Source organism: Carcharhinus amblyrhynchos, chromosome 2, assembly GCF_965287045.1.
Source record: "Carcharhinus amblyrhynchos chromosome 2, sCarAmb.v2.hapA, whole genome shotgun sequence".
NCBI classification, from domain to species: Eukaryota; Metazoa; Chordata; class Chondrichthyes; order Carcharhiniformes; family Carcharhinidae; genus Carcharhinus; species Carcharhinus amblyrhynchos.
Window position 1 is genome coordinate 9,589,750 of NC_137325.1, and position 21,996 is coordinate 9,611,745.

General features: G+C 46.2%; 1 protein-coding gene across 1 annotated transcript in view; it reads right to left on the reverse strand.

The window, feature by feature from the left end:
- Positions 1-21,996, reverse strand: part of LOC145353582 (rab effector MyRIP-like) — a 192,694-nt gene that overhangs the window by 43,549 nt on the left and 127,149 nt on the right. Inside the window, exons 4-6 of the mRNA XM_080204342.1 lie at positions 6,206-6,303; positions 4,255-4,335; positions 3,639-3,788 (exon numbers count right to left, since the gene is read on the reverse strand). Of these exons, the coding sequence (XP_080060468.1) occupies positions 3,639-3,788; positions 4,255-4,335; positions 6,206-6,303 (329 nt within the window). The remainder of the gene's footprint in view (positions 1-3,638; positions 3,789-4,254; positions 4,336-6,205; positions 6,304-21,996) is intronic.

Here is a 21,996-nt window from a genome sequence, read left to right on the forward strand (position 1 = left end):
ATGACATTGTTGATGGTACAGACTCAATGGGCCAAATGGTCTCCTTCTGCACTGTAGGGATTCTATGAAAACATCACCCTCTGCTGACTGGTGTGCCTGCTCTTCAAGGATGTTTCTTACATCTCTGATAGCTGTTATTTGGTGATAAAAAAAATTCCAGACTTCTACAAATAAATCCTTTCACAATCTCACTTTCCAGTGCACATTCTTTTCCATATTGACACTCCAATCGATAATGCACACTGCTAGCTGCAACCTCAGGGAAATCACATAATGAAGCACTATTGGTTCAGTTAACGGCTCCTTCAGCCCGGAGTTAGAAGGTCAACGGTTTGACTTTGCTCAAAGATATAAGCTTCATGTAGGAACTTCAGACGAAGTCAATACGAGACTAAACTAGCCAGGAATTTAGAAATAGAACATAAAAGCTTTTATAAGTGTATAAAAAGAAAGAGAGTAGCTAAAGAAGCAGAGACAGGAAATCTATCATGGGAAATGATAAATTGGCACAGATATTGCATCTGTCTTCACAATCGAAGACACAAGATACATACCAGAAATAGAGGGTGAGTTAGGGACTAACATGAGTGAGGAAATTAAGGTAATTAATATCAGTTGAGACAAAGTACTGGAGAGTATAAAGCTCAAGGAACTGCAAATAGATGGTGTACACCCTCAGGTTCTACAAGTGATAGCTGCAAGGGTAGTGGATATACTGGTTATGACTTTTGAAAATTCTTTAGTTTTTAAGTAAGGAGGGAGAGAGAAGACAGGGAGCTACAGGTTAGTTAGTCTGACATCCTTCATCGAGAAAATGCTGGAGTCTATTATTAAGGAAGTCTTAACAATGCACTTGGAAATGTTTGAATAGAGCATGTCAACGTCGTTTTATGAAAGGGAAAACGTTTAGATTTTTTTGAGGATGTAACAAGCAGGGTAGATCAAAGGGAAGCAGCAGATGTAATGTACTTGGATTTCCAAAAAGGCATTCGGTAAGCGGGGAAACAATAGGTAAAGCCTTATAGAGTTGGGGGTTCATATGTTAGCATGGATAGAGGGCTGGTTAACAGGCAGGAAGCAGAGAATTAGGAATAAAGGGTACATTTTAAAATTGGTAGGAGATTAGTTTTCTTTTTGTCTCTTGTCTTCCAACATTGATATAGTTTAAGCTGGGCCCATGAGATCAGGAATAGAGACTTGAGCTGATTGTGGTCCTTTCTCTTCTCATTGACGGGTTTGTAATGTTTAACAGCGTATCTGAGGGAACAATAAATGCAATGATGGTGATAAAACCTTCATATGATTATCTGCTGATAGATAGTCTGATCCACTTAGCCATTGCCATTCCGGCTGGCAGCAACTGGGTGACCAAGGAAGATTCAAGAGTCCGATGCCCTTCAAAGGAATACGTTAATAAAATCTTCCGATTGGTGGAGTGGGTTTAAAATGGAAACAAAGCAAATAAGGTCTGATGTTGGAAAGTTCCACCTCAAGTTTTAAGATGGCTCTGGAGCGAGATGGCTTTCTGTCCCCAGCAAGTGCTCCAGTTCTATCTCTTACCCTCACTCCATACTTATAAAACTGTAACTCTGATATGGGGGGTAGGGGGGGATCAGGACATTGAATTCAATGATCTGCCATGATCAAAATGAATGGCAGAGCAGGCTCAAAGGGCTGAATGGCCTACTCCTGCTTCTATAAACTCTCTAATAATATCCTATTTCAATCTCTTCACAGACCTACCTTACATTGAGCTGATCTTTCTCTGCATCCTAGCTATGACTGTAACACTATATTCTGCGCTCTCTCCTTTCCTTCTCCCCTGTGTACTCAATGAACGGTATGTTTTGCCTGAATAGTGTACAAAAAGCAATACTTTTCACTATATCCCAATACATGTGATAATAAATAAATCAAATCAACTCCAATCCAATCCAATCACACAATTCCTGACAGGATGGTGGAGACAAAGTTACTGGAATTATTTAAAACAACATTAGCAACATTTCAGAGGGATCTGGATGGGTACATAAATAGGGAGGGAATAGAGGGAAACTGACTAAGGGCAGAAGGGTTTTTTTAAGTTTAATTTGGGCATCATGATTGGCACAGGCTTGGAGGGCCAAAGGGCCTGTTCCTGCACTGTACTTTTCTTTGTTCTTTGACACTAAACGGCACGATGGAGTGACTGGTTATTTCTAAAATAGATCAAACAACTACCCTCCTACGTGTTTGTCTTCTGATTCTGTGCAGTGTGGGAATGAGGAACAGATTGATGGAAAGGCAACAGGAGTTGTCCAGCAGATGGCAACATCCTCCAAACAAAGCTGAGACTTACCGATCTAGCTCAGAAACACGCCAGCATTCCTCTCACCTGTAAGAGTGAAGATTCTTTCTAGATTCTGCTATCTGGACCATACGCCCTGGAATCCCCTCCCTGAATATCTCCAACTCTCTCTTGTCCTTTTAGACACTCTATTAAACCTACTTCTATGACCAGGTTGTCCTCGGACCCCCTTCTGATGAAAGGTCATTAACCTGAAAGGGTAACACTGTTTATCTCTCTGCAGACACTGCCAGACCTGCTGAATGTTTCCACCCGTTTCCTTTTCTATTTCAGATTTCCAGCATCTGCTGCATTTTGCTGACACCTTCTTATATTGCTTAACTGAATACGTCCAACAATGCACAGGTTAGGTGGACTGGCCACGCTAAATTGATGTGGAGATGCCGGCGTTGGACTGGGGTAATCACAGTAAGAGGTCTTACAACACCAGGTTAAAGTCCAACAGGTTTATTTGATAGTAAACCCACAAACTTTCGGAAACGCTGTTCCTTCGTCAGGTGAGTGGGGAGTTCTGATCAGAGAAGGGCACATAAAGGCACACACAGTTTACAAAATACTGATTAGAATGCAAGTCTTTACAGCTAACCTGCAGACAATATGAGTGGAGATAGCATTAAGCATAGGTTAAAGAGATGCATATTGACTCCAGACAGGGCAGTAAGTGAAATGTTGCAAGTTCAGGCAAGTCATGGGGGTTACAGATAGTGTGACATGAACCCAAGATCCCAGTTGAGGCCGTCCTCATGTGTGCGGAACTTGGCTATCAGTCTCTGCCTCACAACACATGACAGCGCAGAGTCACTAAGCAAAGACTGATAGCCAAGTGGTGTTGTCACTGGACTAGTAATCTAGGGACCCAGGACAATGCTCTGGGGACCCGGTTCAAATCCCACCATCTTTGATGGTGAAATTTGAATTCAATAAAATATCTGGAATTAAAAGTTTAATGATGACTATTGTCGATTATCGGAAAAACCATCTTGGGTTCAATGATGTCCTTTAGTGAAGGAAATCTGCCATCCTTACCCAGTCTGGCCTACATGTGATTCCAGAGCCACAACAACGTGGTTGACTCTCAACTGCCCTCTAAAATGGCAGAGCCAGACACTCAGATTAAAGGGGCAATTAGAGATGGGCGATAAATGCTGGCCCAGCCAGCGACATCCATATCCCATGAAAGAATTTTTTAAAAGACTTGGGGAAAAAAAGAAGTCTTCTATAAAGAGTCAGTTGTTCTTTGCTTTGGCTGCAACTGGACAGCGGAAGATCGAAATAATTCTCTCCAACTCACCCACAGATTTGATATCCTTCGACAGCTCTCCCGGGAAGGGACTGCATCTTCCTTGTTGGAGATTGGATAGGCCGAGGCTCTGGAATGCGAGTGTGGCTGTTCGGATTCCGAGTCCGTCAGTCCACTCAGAGATTTCTTCCTCTTTATCACCTGCAACGAATGGAAGGGGACCACTCGCATCAGGAGTCTCTCGATGGAACAAAAGAAAAGACGGACAATGGGTGGGATACTCCGGCCGTTCACCGGATTCTCTGTGCCCACTGAAGCGAATGAGGAGTTGGCTGAGCGCCAAATCCTCCATCCTCGCTGGCAGCGATGGGGGGGTGTGGAAGGTTGGAGAATTCCAGCCAATATTTCAATACAACAGTGTTTCCCCGTTTGGGTCTGTGGTAACATGGCCCCTTTAAGGGGATGATCCTTCGAGGGTCACATGATGGGGTTGGACCTATGGAGAGGCTGCATGGGAAACCAAGCCAATCAGGAGCGAGGGTGCACATCCTGGGTGGAACTTCAGTTGGAGCAGGGGAGGTGAAGAGAGTAGATGTGCATTACGTCTGTCTAGATCTTTATCTTGTGTGTATGTTAATAAACTGTTTCTTGTTGGAGACACACAGACCTTCTGCATTATAGTCGTGGCAAGTTCTTCAATCAGTTCCTCTTTGTGCTCTTGTAAATAATGGCTCTCGCTCTGCTTTTCCTAAAAGCAAACATAAAGGACGTAATTCGTTAGAAACAGTTCAGAGAAGGTTCACTTCTGATTTCTGGGATGAGGGGGATTATCTTATGGGGAAGTGTTGCACAGGTTGGGTTTGTATCCATCAGAGTTCAGAAGAATGGGAGGTGATCTTACTGGGGCGGCACGGTGGCGTAGTGGTTAACTCTGCTGCCTTACAGCGCAGGGACCTGGGTTCAATTCCTCCCCTGGGTCACTGTCTGTGTGGAGCTTGCACGTTCTCCCCATGTCTGCGTGGGTTTCCTCCAGGTGCTCCGGTTTCCTCCCACAGCCCAAAGTTGTGCGGGTTAGGTGGACTGGCCATGCTACATTGCCCCTTAACGTCAGGGAGACTAGCTAGTAAATATGTGGAGATGGGGCTTGGGTGGGACTGCGGCCGGTGCAGACTTGACAGGCCAACTGGTCTCCTTCTGCATGGTAAAGATTCAATGATTTGGTGAAACAGAGATGCTGAGGGGATCTTTCTTTCTTCTTCACAATCCCACTCAGGCCCTCTGTAATCCCAATTTACCCTAAAGACGGAAAGGCAGGTTAATAGGGTAGTGAAAAAGTGGTACGGCACACTCTCCTTTATCAATTGGGGTATAGATTATAAAACAGAGAGATCATGATGGAGTTGTATAGAACTTTGGTGATGCCACAGCTGGAACACTGGTTGCCACATTACAGGAAGGATGTGATCGCACTGGAAGGGGGGCAGAAGAGATTCTCCAGGCGTGTTGTCTGGGATGGAACTTTTAAATTGTAAGGAGAGGTTGGATAGGCTTGGGTTGTTTTCTCTGGAGCAGAGAAGACGGAGGGGCGACCCGATTGAGGTGTTCTAGATTATGAGGGGCATGGACAGGGTGGAGAGGGAGCAACTTTTCCTCTTAGTTGAAGGGTCAGTTACGAGGGGACACAAATTAAAAGTGAGGGATGGGAAGTTTAAGGGGGATTTGAGGGGAAACATTTTTACTCAGAGAGTGGTAAGGGTCTGGAATGCACTGCCTGGGAGGGTGGTGGAGACGGGCTGCCTCACATCCTTTAAAAAGTACCTGGGTGAGTACTTGGCACGTCATAACATTCAAAGCTATGGACCAAGTGCTGACCAGTGGGATTAGGTGGACAGGTCAGGGGCTTTCATGCATCGATGCAGACTCATAGAAATCATAGAAACCCTACAGTACAGAAAGAGGCCTTTTGGCCCATCGAGTCTGCACCGACCACAATCCCACCCAGGTCCTACCCCCAATCTGTACATATCTCACCCACTAATCCTCTCTAACCTATGCATCTAGGGTCAATTTAGCATGGCTAATCAACCTAACCCACACATCTTTGGACTGTGGGAAAGAACCAGAGCACCCAGAGGAAACCCATGCAGACACGAGGAGAATGTGCAAACTCCACACAGCGACCCCAGCCAGGAATCGAACCCAGGTCCCTGGAGCTGTGAAGCGGCAGTGCTAACCACTGTGCTACCGTGCCGCCCAACTCGATGGGCTGAAGGGCTCCTTCTGCACTGTAGAATTCTGTGACTCTGTGATCACGTTACTCAGAGATGGAAGAGGATTGGAAAAAAGAAAATGCTTATTTCTGCTGACAAACCTATTTGCAGCCACATTCATCAGGCTACCATTCTTAAATACACCTCGAGGGATCCTTATTAATGGAAAGCAGAAGAAATAAGCATTTCCACTGCCCGTGTGCACTGATCCCTGAACAATTTCACCCTTTTGAGTTTTGAGATGTACTTGCTCAGAAAGCTTGAAGCCTAACTGAGCCAACCCAATTTTAACCCCTTCCGTCCACAAATTCCCGACTGTGACCCAAGTAGAAGCACGCAGGAACTCACCAGGCTGTCGCTGAAGGATTCTGCCTTGGTGATGGCCTCTTCCACTGCTTCTTCTGCCACCCTCAAAGCCACGGCTAGAGTTTCAGTGATTGTGTGACCTTGAATGAGAGATTAACGAGAGAGACACGCAATGATGAGCAACACCAGAATACATCAGGGTTTTTTTTTTAATCTTAAATGCCAGCAAGCATGTGCTAAATAAATGATCATGGCACACCCAAGGGTTTGAAGTTTAACTTTCCAAGATAAAAAAAAATGAAATTTAGATAGTTCAAAATTCTAATCAATTCAAATTTCACTGTTTAGATTTAACTTCTTATCCCCACTAAAATAAGCATACAGAGATGTTTTCACCTAATAGCTTCTCCCCTTTAATTTTGATGCCATGGTCTTAAACTATAGAATCCCTATAGTGCAGGAGGAGGCCATTTGGCCCACTGAGTCTGTACCAACTCTCCAAAAAAATCATCCTACCCAGGCTCATATCCCTCCCTATCCCCATAACGCCGCACATTTATCGCGGCTAACCACCTAACCAGCAGATCTATCAGACTGTGGAAGGAAACTGGAGTACCCGGAGGAAAACCATGCAGACACGGGGAGAATGTGCAGTCTCCATAGAGACTGTGACCCAAACCGGGAATCAAACCCGGGTCCCTGGCACAATGAGGCATCAGTGCTAACCACTGTGCCACCCAATATAGTGTCTTGATCATAAAAATCACAGAAAACCTACAGTTCAGAAGGAGGCCATTTGGCCCATCAAGTCTGCACCGACAATAATCCCACTCAGGCCCTATCCCCGAAATCTCACATATTTGCCCTGCTAATCCCTCTAACATACACAGTCTGGGACACTAAGGGGCAATTTAGCACGGCCAATCAGTCTAATCTGCACATCTTTTGGACGGTGGGAGGGAACCGGAGCATCCGGAGGAAACCCACGCAGACACGAGGAGAATGTGCAAACTCCACACAGACAGTGACCCAAGCCAGGAATCGAACTCGGGTCCCGGGAGCTGTCAGGGGCAGCAGTGCTAACCACTGTGCCACCGTGCCGCCCAGTCTAGCGTCTTGTTCTACAGTTTCAAACCAGTGCAAGTGGTCTTCCTGCCCTCGGTGCAGACAGTAGCTCTGCTCCTTCACAGTGTCTCTCCAACCAGGAGTGCGGGTTTGATAGAAGTCACCCATTCAGCGTTTCCCACACCCTCTTCCCTAAAGTGAACGGGAAGAAAAGCAGGAGGACCGCGATTTGGGTTCACTGCTCTACGAGCCTAATTCTCCAACCATGCCTCAGCGAGAATCTGATTTGGCATCCAGATCTTTTTAAAAACATAAAAACTATGAAGAACAATAGACTCGTGCAGATCGAGAGCTCCAGGAGCAATGAAGCAGAAAACCGGCACCAAGCATTGTGAAACACAACTTATATCATGGACTTTCTTTACTTCAAATGCCAAGACAATACTCTCTGAACTGATAAGAAAACATAGCAAGGTTGTGTGAGTCACTTTAAACCCTTTATCCTTGCATCCAATTCAATTTATTTTCCAATACAAGTGATGCTCGTATTTCAAGTTTTTATCCAACACATTTGTTTGCTCATGCACTGTGACGGAGCACTGTTATGACTCCATTACAGATAAGATCAGGGAAAGCGACTCAGTGGACTTATCCCACAGAACAATGACTCCAAACCAAGCAAATTACTTTCCCCGCTGATGACAGACAAACTCTCTTTCTAAATCATATCATCAAGGTGTAAAAACATAGGATTCACCGTGACCAGTGATTCTAATCGAGCTGCAACGCGCCTGCACCAAAGCTTTGGTTGTGTGAATTCCCCCAATGATTAGGCACAAGTTCAATGCCACCTGAGATTATGTGTGTGTGTGAGAGTGAGTGACTGAGTGAGCGAGTGAGTGAGCGTGTGTGCGTGCGTGTGTCCATCCTGTTGTGAGCTCAATCTTACATTATGTAGGTCCAAGGAAGGTGGTGTTGATCATATTATTTGGCAGGAGCACTGTCTGATTTGCAGGTTAGGTGAATTGGCCATGCTAAATTACCCCTTAGTGTTTCAAGATGTGTAGGTCAGGTGAATTGGCCATGTTAAATTGCCACTTAGTGTCCAAAGATGTGCAGGTTAGGTGGATTGGCCATGCTAAATTACCTCTTAATGTCCCAAGATGTGTAGATTAGGGGGATTATGTGGGTTTACAAGGATAAGGCCTGGATAAGATGTTCTGTTGGAGTTTTGGTGCAGACTCGATGAGCTGAATGGCCTCCTTCTGCATGGTAGGGATTCTACAATTATTAGCGTTGCCTCGTACTAAATAAATGATGTCCATTTTGTAAACTGCGTCACTTTGCAGGATATGACAAGCTGGGATATATGGAGCTGACTATATGATAAATAGACGGCATCACGACATGACACAGGGTAGCTAACGCGATTTTTCATTGTTCTTTGTAGTCTCACTTGAGACCTGATTACTATTTAAGCACAACACAAAGAGAAAGCTCTGGAAGAGGAGAAGCTTTTTAGCTCTCTCCAATTGCAGCATAAAGTCAAACTGTGACCATAATTCCACACCAAGTACGCTCTTCAGTATCTGAGATACCTTTCCCATGCTCTGATTCAGTTTTCTCTTACCTACTGGAGGGGGACATGTTGGTGTAGGAAGAATGTCACTGGGCCAGTAATCTAGAGAGATCCAGGTTTACATGCTGGGGCCATGGGTTCAAATCCCACCACGGCACAATTTAAAGACAATTAATAAATCCTGAATTGAAAAGCTAGTCTCAGTAAAGGTGACCCTGAAAGCACTTGTTGGGGAAAATAAAACCCAGCTGGTTAATTCTGGGGAGGGAAATCTGCTGTCCTTACCCAATCCAGCCTACATGTGACTCCAGACCCACAGAAGTGTGACTGACTCTTAATTGCCCTGAAGGGTGGCCCACCCCACCTATATCTCATGAACATATATAAAAATATAACCCTGACCCTTCCTCTTGTGGGAACAACCTCTCCCTATTGATGCTTAACGGCCTTCTCCACTGGTGTGGCAAGCCACGCGATTCAAAGGCAATTAGGGGGTGATGTGCTGCCCTTAAAGGGACAATCACCTTAAAGGGGCAATTACCACAGGCAAGCAACAAATGCTGGTCTTGCCAGTGTCACCCACATCCTGAGAAAAAAATAAAATAAATATGTTTAAATCCACAAGGCTCTTGTCAACTGAGAGCCCATTAAACACTAATTATTTTCCCAGTGTTCTCCAACATCGAAAGGTCATTGATGTGTTTAAAATTGGACACAATTTTTAAACCATTAAAAAAATGCACTGTGCTAAGACACAGGGGCATACGGCTGGAAGAAGACATTTCTAGCTATCCAGCCCACTTTGTCACTTAGATTCCATTGTCCCCCGCTGCAAAACATTAAAAATGATTCCCTTCCTGCTTACCTTAAATCTCTCAAATTCTTAATGATCCCTGCTGGATTTATTGGTGACTATCTAAATTTATGGCCCCTACTTTGGGTCTCCCCTCACCCACCCACCCGCCATGCACACAACTACAAACACCTTCCCTGCATTTACCCGATCAAACTGTAATCTTAATCGCAAAGACTTCAATTGAGTCACTGAACAGCATTGTCTACTCTAGGAGTATCATAGAATCTCTACAGTGCAGAAGGAGGCCATTCAGCCCATCGAGTCTCTAATGGAGTATCTTACCCAAGACCTATCCCTGTAACCCACACATTTATCTCCCTAGTCCCCCTGACATACACATCTTTGGACACTAAGGGGCAATTTAGCATGGCCAATCCACCTAACCTGCACATCTTTGGAGTGTAGGAAGAAACCGGAGCACCCGGAGAAAACCCATGCAGACACGGGGAGAATGTTCAATCTCCACCCAGTCATCCAAGGCTGGAATTGAACCCGGGTCCCTGGCGCTGTGGGGTAGCAGTTCTAAGCACTGAGAGCTCCCAACCAGTTCAGCCCGTCCTCTGAGTGCTTGTGTATTTCCTTTGTACTTTCCCCTGTGCCTTTGACATTCTTTTAAAATACGGAACCCGAAACAGACCTCAGTAATTACTTCCATATTTAAAAAAAGTCTCTTCTTACTTTTCTGTAGGGCAGTGGAAAATGTAGTGTCTTAAGACACTTCTTATAACTATGATTTCTCGCTGGTGAGTTGATGTTTTACATCCCCTATGGGAATAACCTCTTATCCGTTGTGCATGCCATAATGTATGTTTGACTCAAATGGTGGCCTAACCAATTCTCCTGTCTAAATCCAACATTAACTTCCTACTTTTCCACTCTATGTCCCTATCTGGAAAGTCCAATGATATTGCTTTCTTTGTGGGTTTATCTACTTGCAAAGGATTATACATTTGAAGCCCTTCATTTATCTCTGCCCTCCAGTGACTTTCTATTAAGTCTTCAGTTTCTTTATCCTCTTTTCTTTTCATATTAAGTTACACCTGTCACCCCCTTCAGCTAACATGACCATGTCTTACAGCATCGCTGCTTGTCAAACCTTTGTATTGGAAGCAGGTTTGAGCCTGTGTTCTATTTCAGGGAATAAAGGTGGGCCTACGCGGACCTGTGTGTCTCATTATTATCAGACTGCAATATTGCCTAGTCTGAGCCATCTCCTGTTCAGGAGCTTTGCAAACCCCCAGCAATTCTCGGTACCTTTGCAACCCCTAATCCCCGTTTTGGTATTTCTCCAAGTCCACGGCTTAGAGAAGTTTTCCAATTCTCAACTCTAGGTGGCACAGTGGTTAGCACTGCTGCTTCACAGCGCCAGGGACCCGGGTTCGATTCCTGGCTTGGGTCACTATCTGTGCAGAGTTTGAACCTTCTCCTCATGTCAGCGTGGGTTTCCTCCGGGTGCTCCAGTTTCCCCCCCACAGTCCGAAAAGCGTGCTGGTTAGGGTGCATTGGCCGTGCTAAATTCTCCCTCAGTGTACCCAAACCGGAGTGTGGTGACACGGGGATTTTCACAGTAACTTCACTGCAGCGTTAATGTAAGCCTACTTGTGACACTAATAAATAAACTTTAAAAAAAAAACTTAAACTGAATCGGTGCAGGCTTGGAGGGCCGAAGGGCCTGTTCCTGTGCTGTACTGTTTGTTGTTACGACTTTAGCCTCCTGTATAGCCCCTTATTCTTCCACCTCAGCCAGGCCTTCAGCTGCTGAGTATCTGGATGTGGGACAGCACTAATGACAGGGCAAAACAGAACATGTAGAATCTGGATGCTGGAGGTCAAATAGGGGACGAAATCCTATCAGCTCGCAAACCTGGTCTTACATCCTATCCTGAAATGCAAGCGAGGTCTTACAAGGCCCTCCCAAGGTTAAGAACAATACTCAAATTTTAAATCGACTGGAAAATAGAAAGGTTGCTGCATGGAAATGTTTAGCTTGACAGGGCAAAGCAAGCTTCATGAAGTGAGGATAGTAATTAAAGAGATGTGGACAATCCACAATGCTGCTCATGACAATAACAGCGTCACAGAATCCTAGAATGGTCTATCACATAAAGTGGCCATTCAGCCCACCCAGTCATGGCTGCATCTTTCAAAGGAATTAAAATAGAAACCATCACCAATGGGATGTGGAAGTTGTTGCATGTAATTTGGTCGGATTTAATTAGAAGGGCAGCACAGTGATTAACACTGCTGACCATCGCCGGCTTTGGGTGTTTACAGGTTATTTATTACTGTCACAAGTCGGCTTACATTACACAGCGATGAAGTTACTGTGAAAATCCCCCAGTCGCCACACTGTTTGGGTACACCGAGGAAGAATTTAGCATGGCCAATTCACCCCAATCAGATCGTCTTTCGGACTGTGGGAGGAAACCCAGGCAGACACGGGGAGAAGGTGCAGACTCTGCACAGACAGTGATCAAAATCGGGAATCGAACCTGGGTCCCAGGCACTGTGAGGCAGCAGTGCTAACCACTGTGCCGTCGTGGGTGACTGTGTGTGTGGGGTTTGCACATTCTTCCCATATCTGTGTGAGTTTCCTGTGGATGCTCCAGTTTCCTCCCACAGTCCAAAGACTATGGGTTAGGTGCATTGGCCAAAGTAAATTGCTCCTTCGTGTCAGGGGGATTAACAGGGTAAATATGTGGGGTTATGGGGATGCGCCTTGGATAGGATTGTTGTCAGTGCAGACTCGATGGGCTGGTTGGGCTTGTTCTGCACTGTAGGGATGCTATGGATTAACAATGAAAGAACTTCTGTTCTAAAGACCTCTTCGAAGGGGTGAAATGTGAGCCCCAGAACTCCAACCCTGAGCTCCGTATTTCCTGAGCTACTGACCTCTGCAGATACATCCTGATAGAACCCACGGCTCAATATCTGGGCAGCTTCACCATTCAGGAGCTGGATAAATATCCTGTGTTTCACTGGCACCCAAAATGTCTAACATTCTGCCCCAGAGTCTGGCAACTGCCCAACATTGGTTTATATGGGTGAGAACTGGTATTGACGTTACACTGTTATAATGGCCAGAACAAGACATAACGCTGTTAAATTGCAACTGCAGCAATTTAGTTGTAAATTGCTGGGAGCTGGGAGATGGTGCTGCCCTGTTTCCATTGGATGGGAGACCTCAAAATCCGTCTGGCACAGTGGTTAGCACTGCTGCCTCACAGTGCCCGGGACCCTGGGTTCAATTACCCAGCTTGGGTCACTGTCTGTGCAGGGTCTGCACGTTCTCTCCGTGTCTGCGTGGGTTTCCTCCGGGTGCTCCAGTTTCCTCTCACAGTCTGAAAGACGTGCTGGTTTAGGTGCATTGACCGTGCTAAATTCTCCCTCGGTGTATCCGAACAGGTGTTGGAGTGTGGCACTTAGGCGAGTTTCACAGTAACTTCATTGCAGTGTTAATGTAAGCCTACTTGTGACACCAATAAATAAACTTTAACTTTAAACTCAGACTACCTTTTCTTCTCATTCACAGAGGGTGTTGTTGATGAGGCCAGCATTTACTGCTAGTCCCTGGATTCCCTTGAGAAGATGCTGGTGAGCCATCTTCTTGGCTATAGCTGAGTGGTTAGCTAAGCCATTTTATGGCAGTTCCGACCCCACCACATTGTCACAGGCCTTGGAGACACATGTAGGCTAGACTGGGTAAGGGGGGCAGATTTCCTTCCTCAAAGAGGATTAATGAACTGGCTGGCTTTTGACAGTGATCTGGTAAATTAATGGTCACCCTGTTACCAAGGCTAGCTCTTTATTCCAGGTTTGCTGAATTCATTGAATTGCCGTGGTGGGATTTGACTCTGAATCATCACCCAGGCCTCTGGATTATTAGTCCAACCACACAACCACTTTGCAACCTTATTCATCCCTGAATGTCATGCTGTGAATGTCAGGATTATCCTTACAAATGAGTAAAGCGTGTGCTGAAAGATTATATATAAAACACCACAGCCTCTTCCGCAGCAATTCCAACCTCACCTTCAGTTTGTCTGTAGGATGTGGAGTCATTTCCGCAAACGCTCTCTTCATTCTCTTGGTTGTCAGTAAGAATATTACCTTCTGCACGGAACACAGTGTTCAGGTCTTGAGTTAAGCAGTCTTATTGGAAAAGGGTAACCAATGAGAGTGTCAATTCAATGCCCAGACAGGAAACATGCATCCAAAGAAACGCCAATGCTATAGTTAAGAAAGCCCACCAACTCCTTTACATTCTCAGGAGGCTAAGGAAATTTGGCATTACAGTTCTCACCAACCTTTATAGATGCACTATAGAAAGCATCGTTTCCAGATGCATCACAACTTGGTTTGGCTCCTGCTCTGACCAAGACTACAATAAGGGTGGCACGGTGACGCACTGGTTAGCACAGCTGCCTCAAAGCTGCCTGGGACCTGGCTTCAGGTGACTGCCTGGGCAGTGTCTGCACTTCCTCCTGTGTCACTAGGTGCTCCGGTTTCCTCCCCCAGTCTAAAAGACATGCTAGTTAGGTGCATTGGCTGTGCTAAATTCTCCCTCAGCGTACCCAAACAGGCAAAGTGTGGCACTTTGGGGATTTTCACAGTAAGTTCATTGCAGTGTTAATGTAAGCATACTTGTGACTAAAGAAACTACAAAGGGTTATAAGCAAAGCCTGGTACCAGTCACACAAACCAGCCTCCCATCCATTGGCTCCGTCTATACTTCCCGCTGCCTCGGGAAAGCAGCCAACATAATCAAGGACCCCACACACTCCAAACATTCTCTCTTCCACTTTCTTTCATTCGGAAAAAGATACAAAGGTCTGAGCTCTTGTACCAACTGACTCAAAGACAGCTTGTTCCCTGCTGCCAGCTGACTTTTGAATGGACCTAGCTTATATTAAGTTGATCTTTCTCTGCACCTTAGCTATGACCGTAACACTATATTCTGCAACCTCTCCTTTCCTTCTCTACGAACGGTATGCTATGTATAGTGCGCAAGAAACAACACTTTTCACTATATGCTAATACATGTGACAATAAGAAGTCAAATCAAACCAAACTATGCTTGCAGGATAATATCTCGTCATGCAGATTTGGACTTACCAAAGGCTGGGTGGATCATTTTGTATAGGAGAGTGAACAGTTCGCAAGGGGATGAAGCCAATGAGGTTCCTTGGGCATTCACTAGTCTCCCTGGTGGGAGAATGATGGCAACATCCTGGAAAAGGCTGACTACCAACTATCTCTAGGAGTTTTCACTCAGCCTTGTAAACACCCTTGTAATTTTGATCCAACCTTCCCCAGGCAAATGATGTTAAATGGCATTCGCTCCTTATGGCTAAAATTTCCAACTTCCTTCCAGAATCATAGAAAGGCTTTAGCGTAGAAACAGACCACGCAGCCCATCGCTGTTTCCCTGCAAAAGAGCAACTCAACCAGTGCCACTCTCCGGCGATTTTCCTCATCACTCTGCAAGTTTTTCCTTTCAGATAGTGATCTAATTCCCTTTGACGGAATCTGCCTCCATCGCTCTCTCGGGCAGTGTAATCCATATCCCAACCACTCACTGGATATACACGTTTTTCCTCATGTTGCCATTGCTTCTTTTGCCAAACACTTCGTTTCTCAGGGTAGTGGTATTGTCGCTGGACTGGTAACCCAGAGACCTAGAGTAATACTCTAAGGGGAATCAGGTTCAAATCCCACCATGGCAGATGGTGAATTTAAGCTCGATAAAAATCTGGAATTAAAAGTCTACTGATAACCAGGAAACCATTAGCCACTGTTTGGAAAACCCATCTGGGTCACTAATGTCGTTTAGGGAAGGAAATCTGCCATCCTTTCCTGGTCTGGCCTACATGTGACTCCAGACCTATAGCAATGAGGTTGCCTCTTAATAGTCAGGAAGGTCCATAAGACATAGGAGCAGAATTAGGCCACTCGGCCCGCCGAGTCTGCTCCGCCATTCAATCATGGCTGATCATTTTCTCATCCACATTCTCCTGCCTTTTCCCCATAACCCCTGATCCCCTTATTACTCAAGAACATATCAAGGAACAAAGAAAATTACAGCACAGGAAAAGGTCCTTTGGTTCTCCAAGCCTGCACCGACCACGCTGCCCGACTTAACTAAAACTCCCTACCCTTCCGGGGACCATATCCCTCTATCTGTCTTAAAGACACTCAACGATCTGGCCTCCACAGCCTTCTGTGGCAAAGAGTTCCACAGATTCACCATGAAGAAATTCCTCCTCATCAGGTCCAGCCAGTGACACCAATATCTTGTGAAGGTATATAAAAAATAAACTTGAGCCTTCCACTTATGGTCTCTCCTTATCGACGTTGTGCAGAACCCTCATGGTTTTCAACACATCTACCAAAACGTCCCGCTGCCTCAGAAAAGCATAATGAAGGGCCGCACGTGCCCCGGACATTCTCTCTTCCACCTTCTTCTGCGGGGAACTGATGTTGAGTCCCAAATGCCTGTGTTTTTAGAACAAGATTAACCTCATGCCCACATTGACACATTTGCCAACCAGTGATCACTGAGGGGGGCAGACAATAAACCCTGGAATATCCCGGACATTCGTGCCAGCGAGATCTTCCAGTCCTGCTGTCGGTAGTCAAGTTTTAAAATATTTTGCAGTTGGATTAGCCCACCTGAAATTCTACCTACAGTTTTTAAAACAGAGTTAATTTATGTTGTTTACACAGACTGTCCGCTGTGGGGCTGCAGTGTTTGTCTTTTGTGTTGGCTGCAGCAGAGGATTCTGGAATTTCATTGCGCCTTCTCAATCTATAATAGCCTGGAGGCAGCACAGATCAATGGCAAAGCAAACAGGATCCCGCTGCCTCGGCAAAGCATAATTAAGGACGTCTACACACCACGGACATTCTCCCTTCCACCTTCTTCCTTCAAGAACAGCTTCTTCCCTGCTTCCTGCCTGAATGGACCTACATCGCATTAAGTTGATCTTTCTCTACACCCTAGCGATGACTGTAACACTACATTCTGCACTCTCGTTTCCTTCTCTATGAATAGTATGATTTGTCTGCATAGCGCACAAGAAATAATACTTTTCACTGTATACTAATACATGTGACAATAATAAATCAAATCTATGCACTCTATGAATGGTATGCTTTGTCTGTGTAGTGCGCAAGAAACAGTACTTTTCACTGTATACCAATACATGTGACAATAATAAATCAAATCTACGTATTCTACGAATGAAATGCTTTGTCTGAAAATCGTGCGGGAAACAATACTTTTCACTGTAAGCTAATACATGTAACATTAATAAATCAAGCCTCTGTACTCTATGAATGGTATGCTTTATTTGTATAGCGCGCAAGAAACAATGATTTTCACTGTATGCTAATCCATGTGACAATCATAAATCAAATCAAATCAACTTTTGTTTCTTCTTAACAATCCCATCCATGGATCCTATCCTCGTAATCCCAATTTATCCGCAAATTCCCCTGACACTAAGGGACGATTTAGCATGGCCAATCAAATCAAATCAAATCAAACCAAACAGGATCCTGTTGTGGATTTCACAGGAGTGAGGGCTGAATTCAACAGGAAACTCCATTGAGAAGATTCCACTAGCGGTCAACAGTGGGGCACCTCCTGCCACCGTGGACATGGGTAAATCCTGCCCTACCACTTGGCACCATGAACAGAACAGGCCAAAACACTCCACAGTCTAACTTGGTGAACAAAATTTCAGAATACACATCACAAAGAAAATGAGTTCCCATTTCTTCCAGTAGAATATCGATCCGCATACCATTGCTCGTAGCCTCTTTTTTAATGGAATGCAGTGGGCCTCGGCACACTGATATATATCAGACTCTTCACCAATCTCATCACCATCAATCACAAATACCACATGGATCGATCGCAATCCCATTCCGTACTTGCGCAAATACCTGGCGCACATTGCTCCACAGGTGCGTCCTATCTCAATATTCAGCTGTCAAGTTTTTTAAATGTTGGAGAATTTCTACTTCCAGTTTTTTAAATAGTTACGAGTTATGTTGTTTACTTAGACTGTTTGCTGTGGGATTGCAATGTCAGCCTTTTGTACTCGCTTTTGAGTAGGATTCACTGCTACTTCTTAATCTATCACAGCCTCGGGGCAGCACAGATCAATGGGAAAGCAAACAGGATTCTAATATTCATCAACACAGCTTTTTCATCCAGCTTTATGGATTGGTTAAAGCAGCATCGAGCTCAAAGTGTTCTTATCCCGGCCCCCAATCTCTCCACAGCTTTGACCTTCCCTATCGCTCGTGAATACTCATTAAAACAGCTGCCCACTGGCATCCCATCAGCCTTCCAATCTTGCCTTACGCCAGTGGGAGATTACAGTCTGAAACACGGTTTTTAAAGAGTGGTGAGCACATGGCAGGTTTACCAAAGACTTCAAAGTGAGTATACCAGCTTTCTGCTGTAGTGTTGCATTGCTCCCAATGCGCTCTCCATCACTCTGCTGGGCCAGGCTGATTCCTGCCTCCATCTCCATGCCGAGCTGGTCTTCATGGGCAACACCGTGCTGCTGGACCCATGAACCCTCCTGTGGCACCATCTCAGACTAGTACAGTGCCTGGGGTTAGGCAGTACAGGACTTCTTCCCTGTGGTCCCACGCAGCTGTATCTATCTGGACAGCACCGTGCAATGGGACGCAGTAAGTCACTGTGAACCCTGCATTGTCAATCCTCTGCACCGCCCCCCCCTATGGTCTGATCTCCCGACCAACACCCCGATCCATCCGCCTCGTCCGCCCATCGGCTGTCTCGACCATCTCCTCACCCCAGGACTGAAGTCTCCTGGCCTGCTAGCATCTAACCCTCCCCACCAGGAGTGTTTCACTCCAGTGGGGTTTAGAGTAGCCCCCTACTAACTGGGGGCCTGACCCCACTGAAACGAAGGGGGCAATTGAGGCCCCCAGAGGGTCAGATGGTGGAGGGGGCAGTGCCAGTCTGTGCCCCCTGACACTGCACAAGGGGCAAAGCGCCAATGCCCCAGGGGGCATGTTAGCACCGCTCATCAGACATATGGCAGTGCCTAGGGGGCAGGGCCTCGGGGGATGATCTGTGGGGCGGGGTCCACCACCACTTTGCAGTTGGGATTGGTGGGGGAGGGAAGGAGGCCTGTGATTGGGGCTGGCCATTGGGGTGGCCGGTGGCGAAAGGCGGTGGGGGGGGGGGGGTGAAATCAGGGTTGATCAGGAGCTCGGGGCTGCGGGGGCGGGCGGGGAAGTGACTGAGGCAGGCTGGGGGTGCGAACGTGTCTGGGGAACGCATGGGTGGATTTGGGGGGGGGGGGTGGCAGCGATTGAGCTGTGGGGGGGCAGGGGGCTGGTGATTTGGGGTCGCGGGACTGGTCAGCGATCGGGAGGCCAGCAGTGCAGGGCTATCGCACACACACCGATCCCAGCGCTGACAGATTGGCACATGCACTACGACCTGCTCGGCACTATACTGCTGGTCTCTCCAACGGGAATTGGCCCTGCCCACAACTTATCAACGGGATTTACACTGAGACATTCGGCAGTGCAGAGTGTGGAAGATTCAGTTTTAAACTCCCACTCAAAAACCGGTGTGATTTACTGGGGGTGGAGTGTGAAGTGAAGCTGGGGAGGATGGAGGGGGGGCAGTGGGGAGGTCAGCGACCTGATAAAAACAAGAGGGTTGTGCAAAAGGAGGGGTGAGTAGGGCTTTGATTTGGTTTATTATTGTTACATGTATTAGCATACAGTGAAAAGTATTGTTTCTTGCGCACTACAGAGAAAAAGCATACCATTCATAGAGGAGAGAGTGCAGAGTGTAGTGTTACAGTCATAGCTGGGGGTGTAGAGGAAGGTCAACTTAATGCAAGGTAGGTCCATTCAAAAGTCTGACACCAGCAGGGAAGAAGCCGTTCTTGAGTCGGTTGGTATGTGACCTCGGATTTTCACACCTTTTTTGTGACAGAAGGAGGTGGAAGGGAATGTTGCTGTCCAATCAGAATAGCCTGCCACTCTTTCAGGGTGGGTCTTGGTCCTGAGTGAGGGACAGATGTCCATTCTCCAGCCAATAAATCAGCCAGGGTTAGCGGCCATTAACCCTTCAGAGATGAATAGGGAAACCCTATCATCCTAAAAATTCTGCATCTTGTCTGGGGAGTAATTCTAAGATTTCCACCCATGTGTCAGAATGGAGAAGGAAGGACATTCAGACAAGGAAAATGCAGAGCTAAAGGTGTAGCATTAGTAAGAAACATTACATTGGGCTTAGTATCAGAGCCTGGGATAGTTGGAGCTTGTTCGTATGCTATGCACTGCTGTCCCACAGCGTCAGGGACCGAAGTTTGATTCCCAGCTTGGACCACTGTCTGTGCGGAGCCTACACATTCTCCCCGTATCTGCGTGGGTTTCCACCAGATGCTCTGGTTTCCTCCCACAGTCTGAAAGACATGCTGGTTAGGTGCATTGGCCGCGCTAAATTCTCCCTTAGTGTACCCAAACAGGCACCTGAGTGTGGCAACTGGGGGATTTTCACAGTAAGTTTATCACAGCGTTAACGTGAGCCTACTTGTGACACTAATACATAAATATTTTGTAAAGGTCGGGGGGGGTGATATCAGGGAGGATTACAAAGGCAAAGTGACAAGAAAGAATTTGGAGGGGGGGGCGGATTAGGAAAATAAAGCCAAAAGGTGTGGCTGCATTGCATTGAAAATTAAAATTGTACAGAGAGAAGTTAGGAAAGTGGATATGGAGTAATCAAATAGGCTAGATATAAAGAAGAAAAAGTGAAAGAAGGGGCCACTTAGACAAAGAAATTGGACAGGAAATAGTTTTAGAAAGCAAACAAACATTAAAATGTAGGAAATATAAATCACTTGGAACAATCCACAGAACGAAATTGATCTGGAATGAATCCAACCTCGAGACAGATGGGAGAGAGCAGTTCCAAACAGTTTCTCTCAGAGCAGGGAGGTGACCTGATCTGACCTTACAACGAGAATATATTTCATAGCTGGCTACTGCTTCAAGCCTGGGGGTTAAACTGGGGCCTGCACATCCTTCCGGTCTCTCGTGTTTGTCCTCTTAGGAGGGTTGGTGAACGGGCTGTGCACCTAGCGATAGCACTGTAAGCTCAGAGGGACAGTAGCGATTGGTTAGCAAGTGACAGCGAATGAAGCTGCACTGAATGAGACAACTCTAACATGGAGAGGCGGAGATCCTGGAATATTTCCCAGAGCGGGGAGCGGGTTGGGATTTGGACTTGGTAGAGATTGCTGCTGGGTAAATGAGGAACCAATTTTCTAATAAATCCCGAAAGCTGGGAACTTTGCTCAGAACTCTTCCCACGGGTCAGACAACCTGACCTTGAGGCGGGGGGGCCGTCACATTATTTACATTTATTGTCAGAGAGTAATAAACAACGTTCCCTTTACTGTGATGTGGAGATGCCGGGATTGGACTGGAGAGCACAGTAAGAAGTCTTACAACACCAGGTTAAAGTCCAACAGGTTTATTTGGAATCATGAGCTTTCAGAACACTGTTCCTTCATCAGGTGAGTGAAGGAGCCAGGTGAAGGAACAGTGCTCTGTCATGATTCCAAATAAACCTTGAGACATTCCTTATTGAGCCCTTGACAGTCATCATCGGGCACTGGGCAGTCCCTTTAAGATTGACAGACAACTACACATACGCACATCTTAAAGGAACATTTCTCGTGTGTGCGTTCCGTTAGTTCTCCGTGAGGTGCAGTCCCCACTCCTGTGTGGTTGCACACCCAGGCAGCTGAGGTGCAACACTGTTTGAGGGGTTGAAAGAGGTGACAGAAAAAGAGAGGGAAGGATGGAAGGCAGGCTAGGAAAAACTCAGCTTGCATTACACATCTTCACGACCTGTGCACTCCCGTGATTCTGACATCTTGCACACGAAGGGCAGGTGACGGTTACTGACCGCTGCTTTGAAACTTCGACACAAGTCATAGTTTCCAGTTTCTCACCAACCCAGCTCACCACCTGCTCCCAACAACTGCCCCCACACCCCCTCACTGCCTCCACTGGCCTTCTCCATCAACCCTATCAGCTTTTCAGTCCATGACAGCCTCTATCAAAAGAATACAGCCTTCACTAGAGATCTACTAAACCTGGCGGGGAGTCTCTCCAACTTTGACTGACTTGTCGAACCATTGAATCCCCACAGTGGAGATGGAGGCCATCTGGCCCATCGAGTCTATACCGACCCTCTGACAGAGCATCTTACCCAGGCCCGGTCTCCGTCAATCTACCTAACCCACACATCTTTGGACT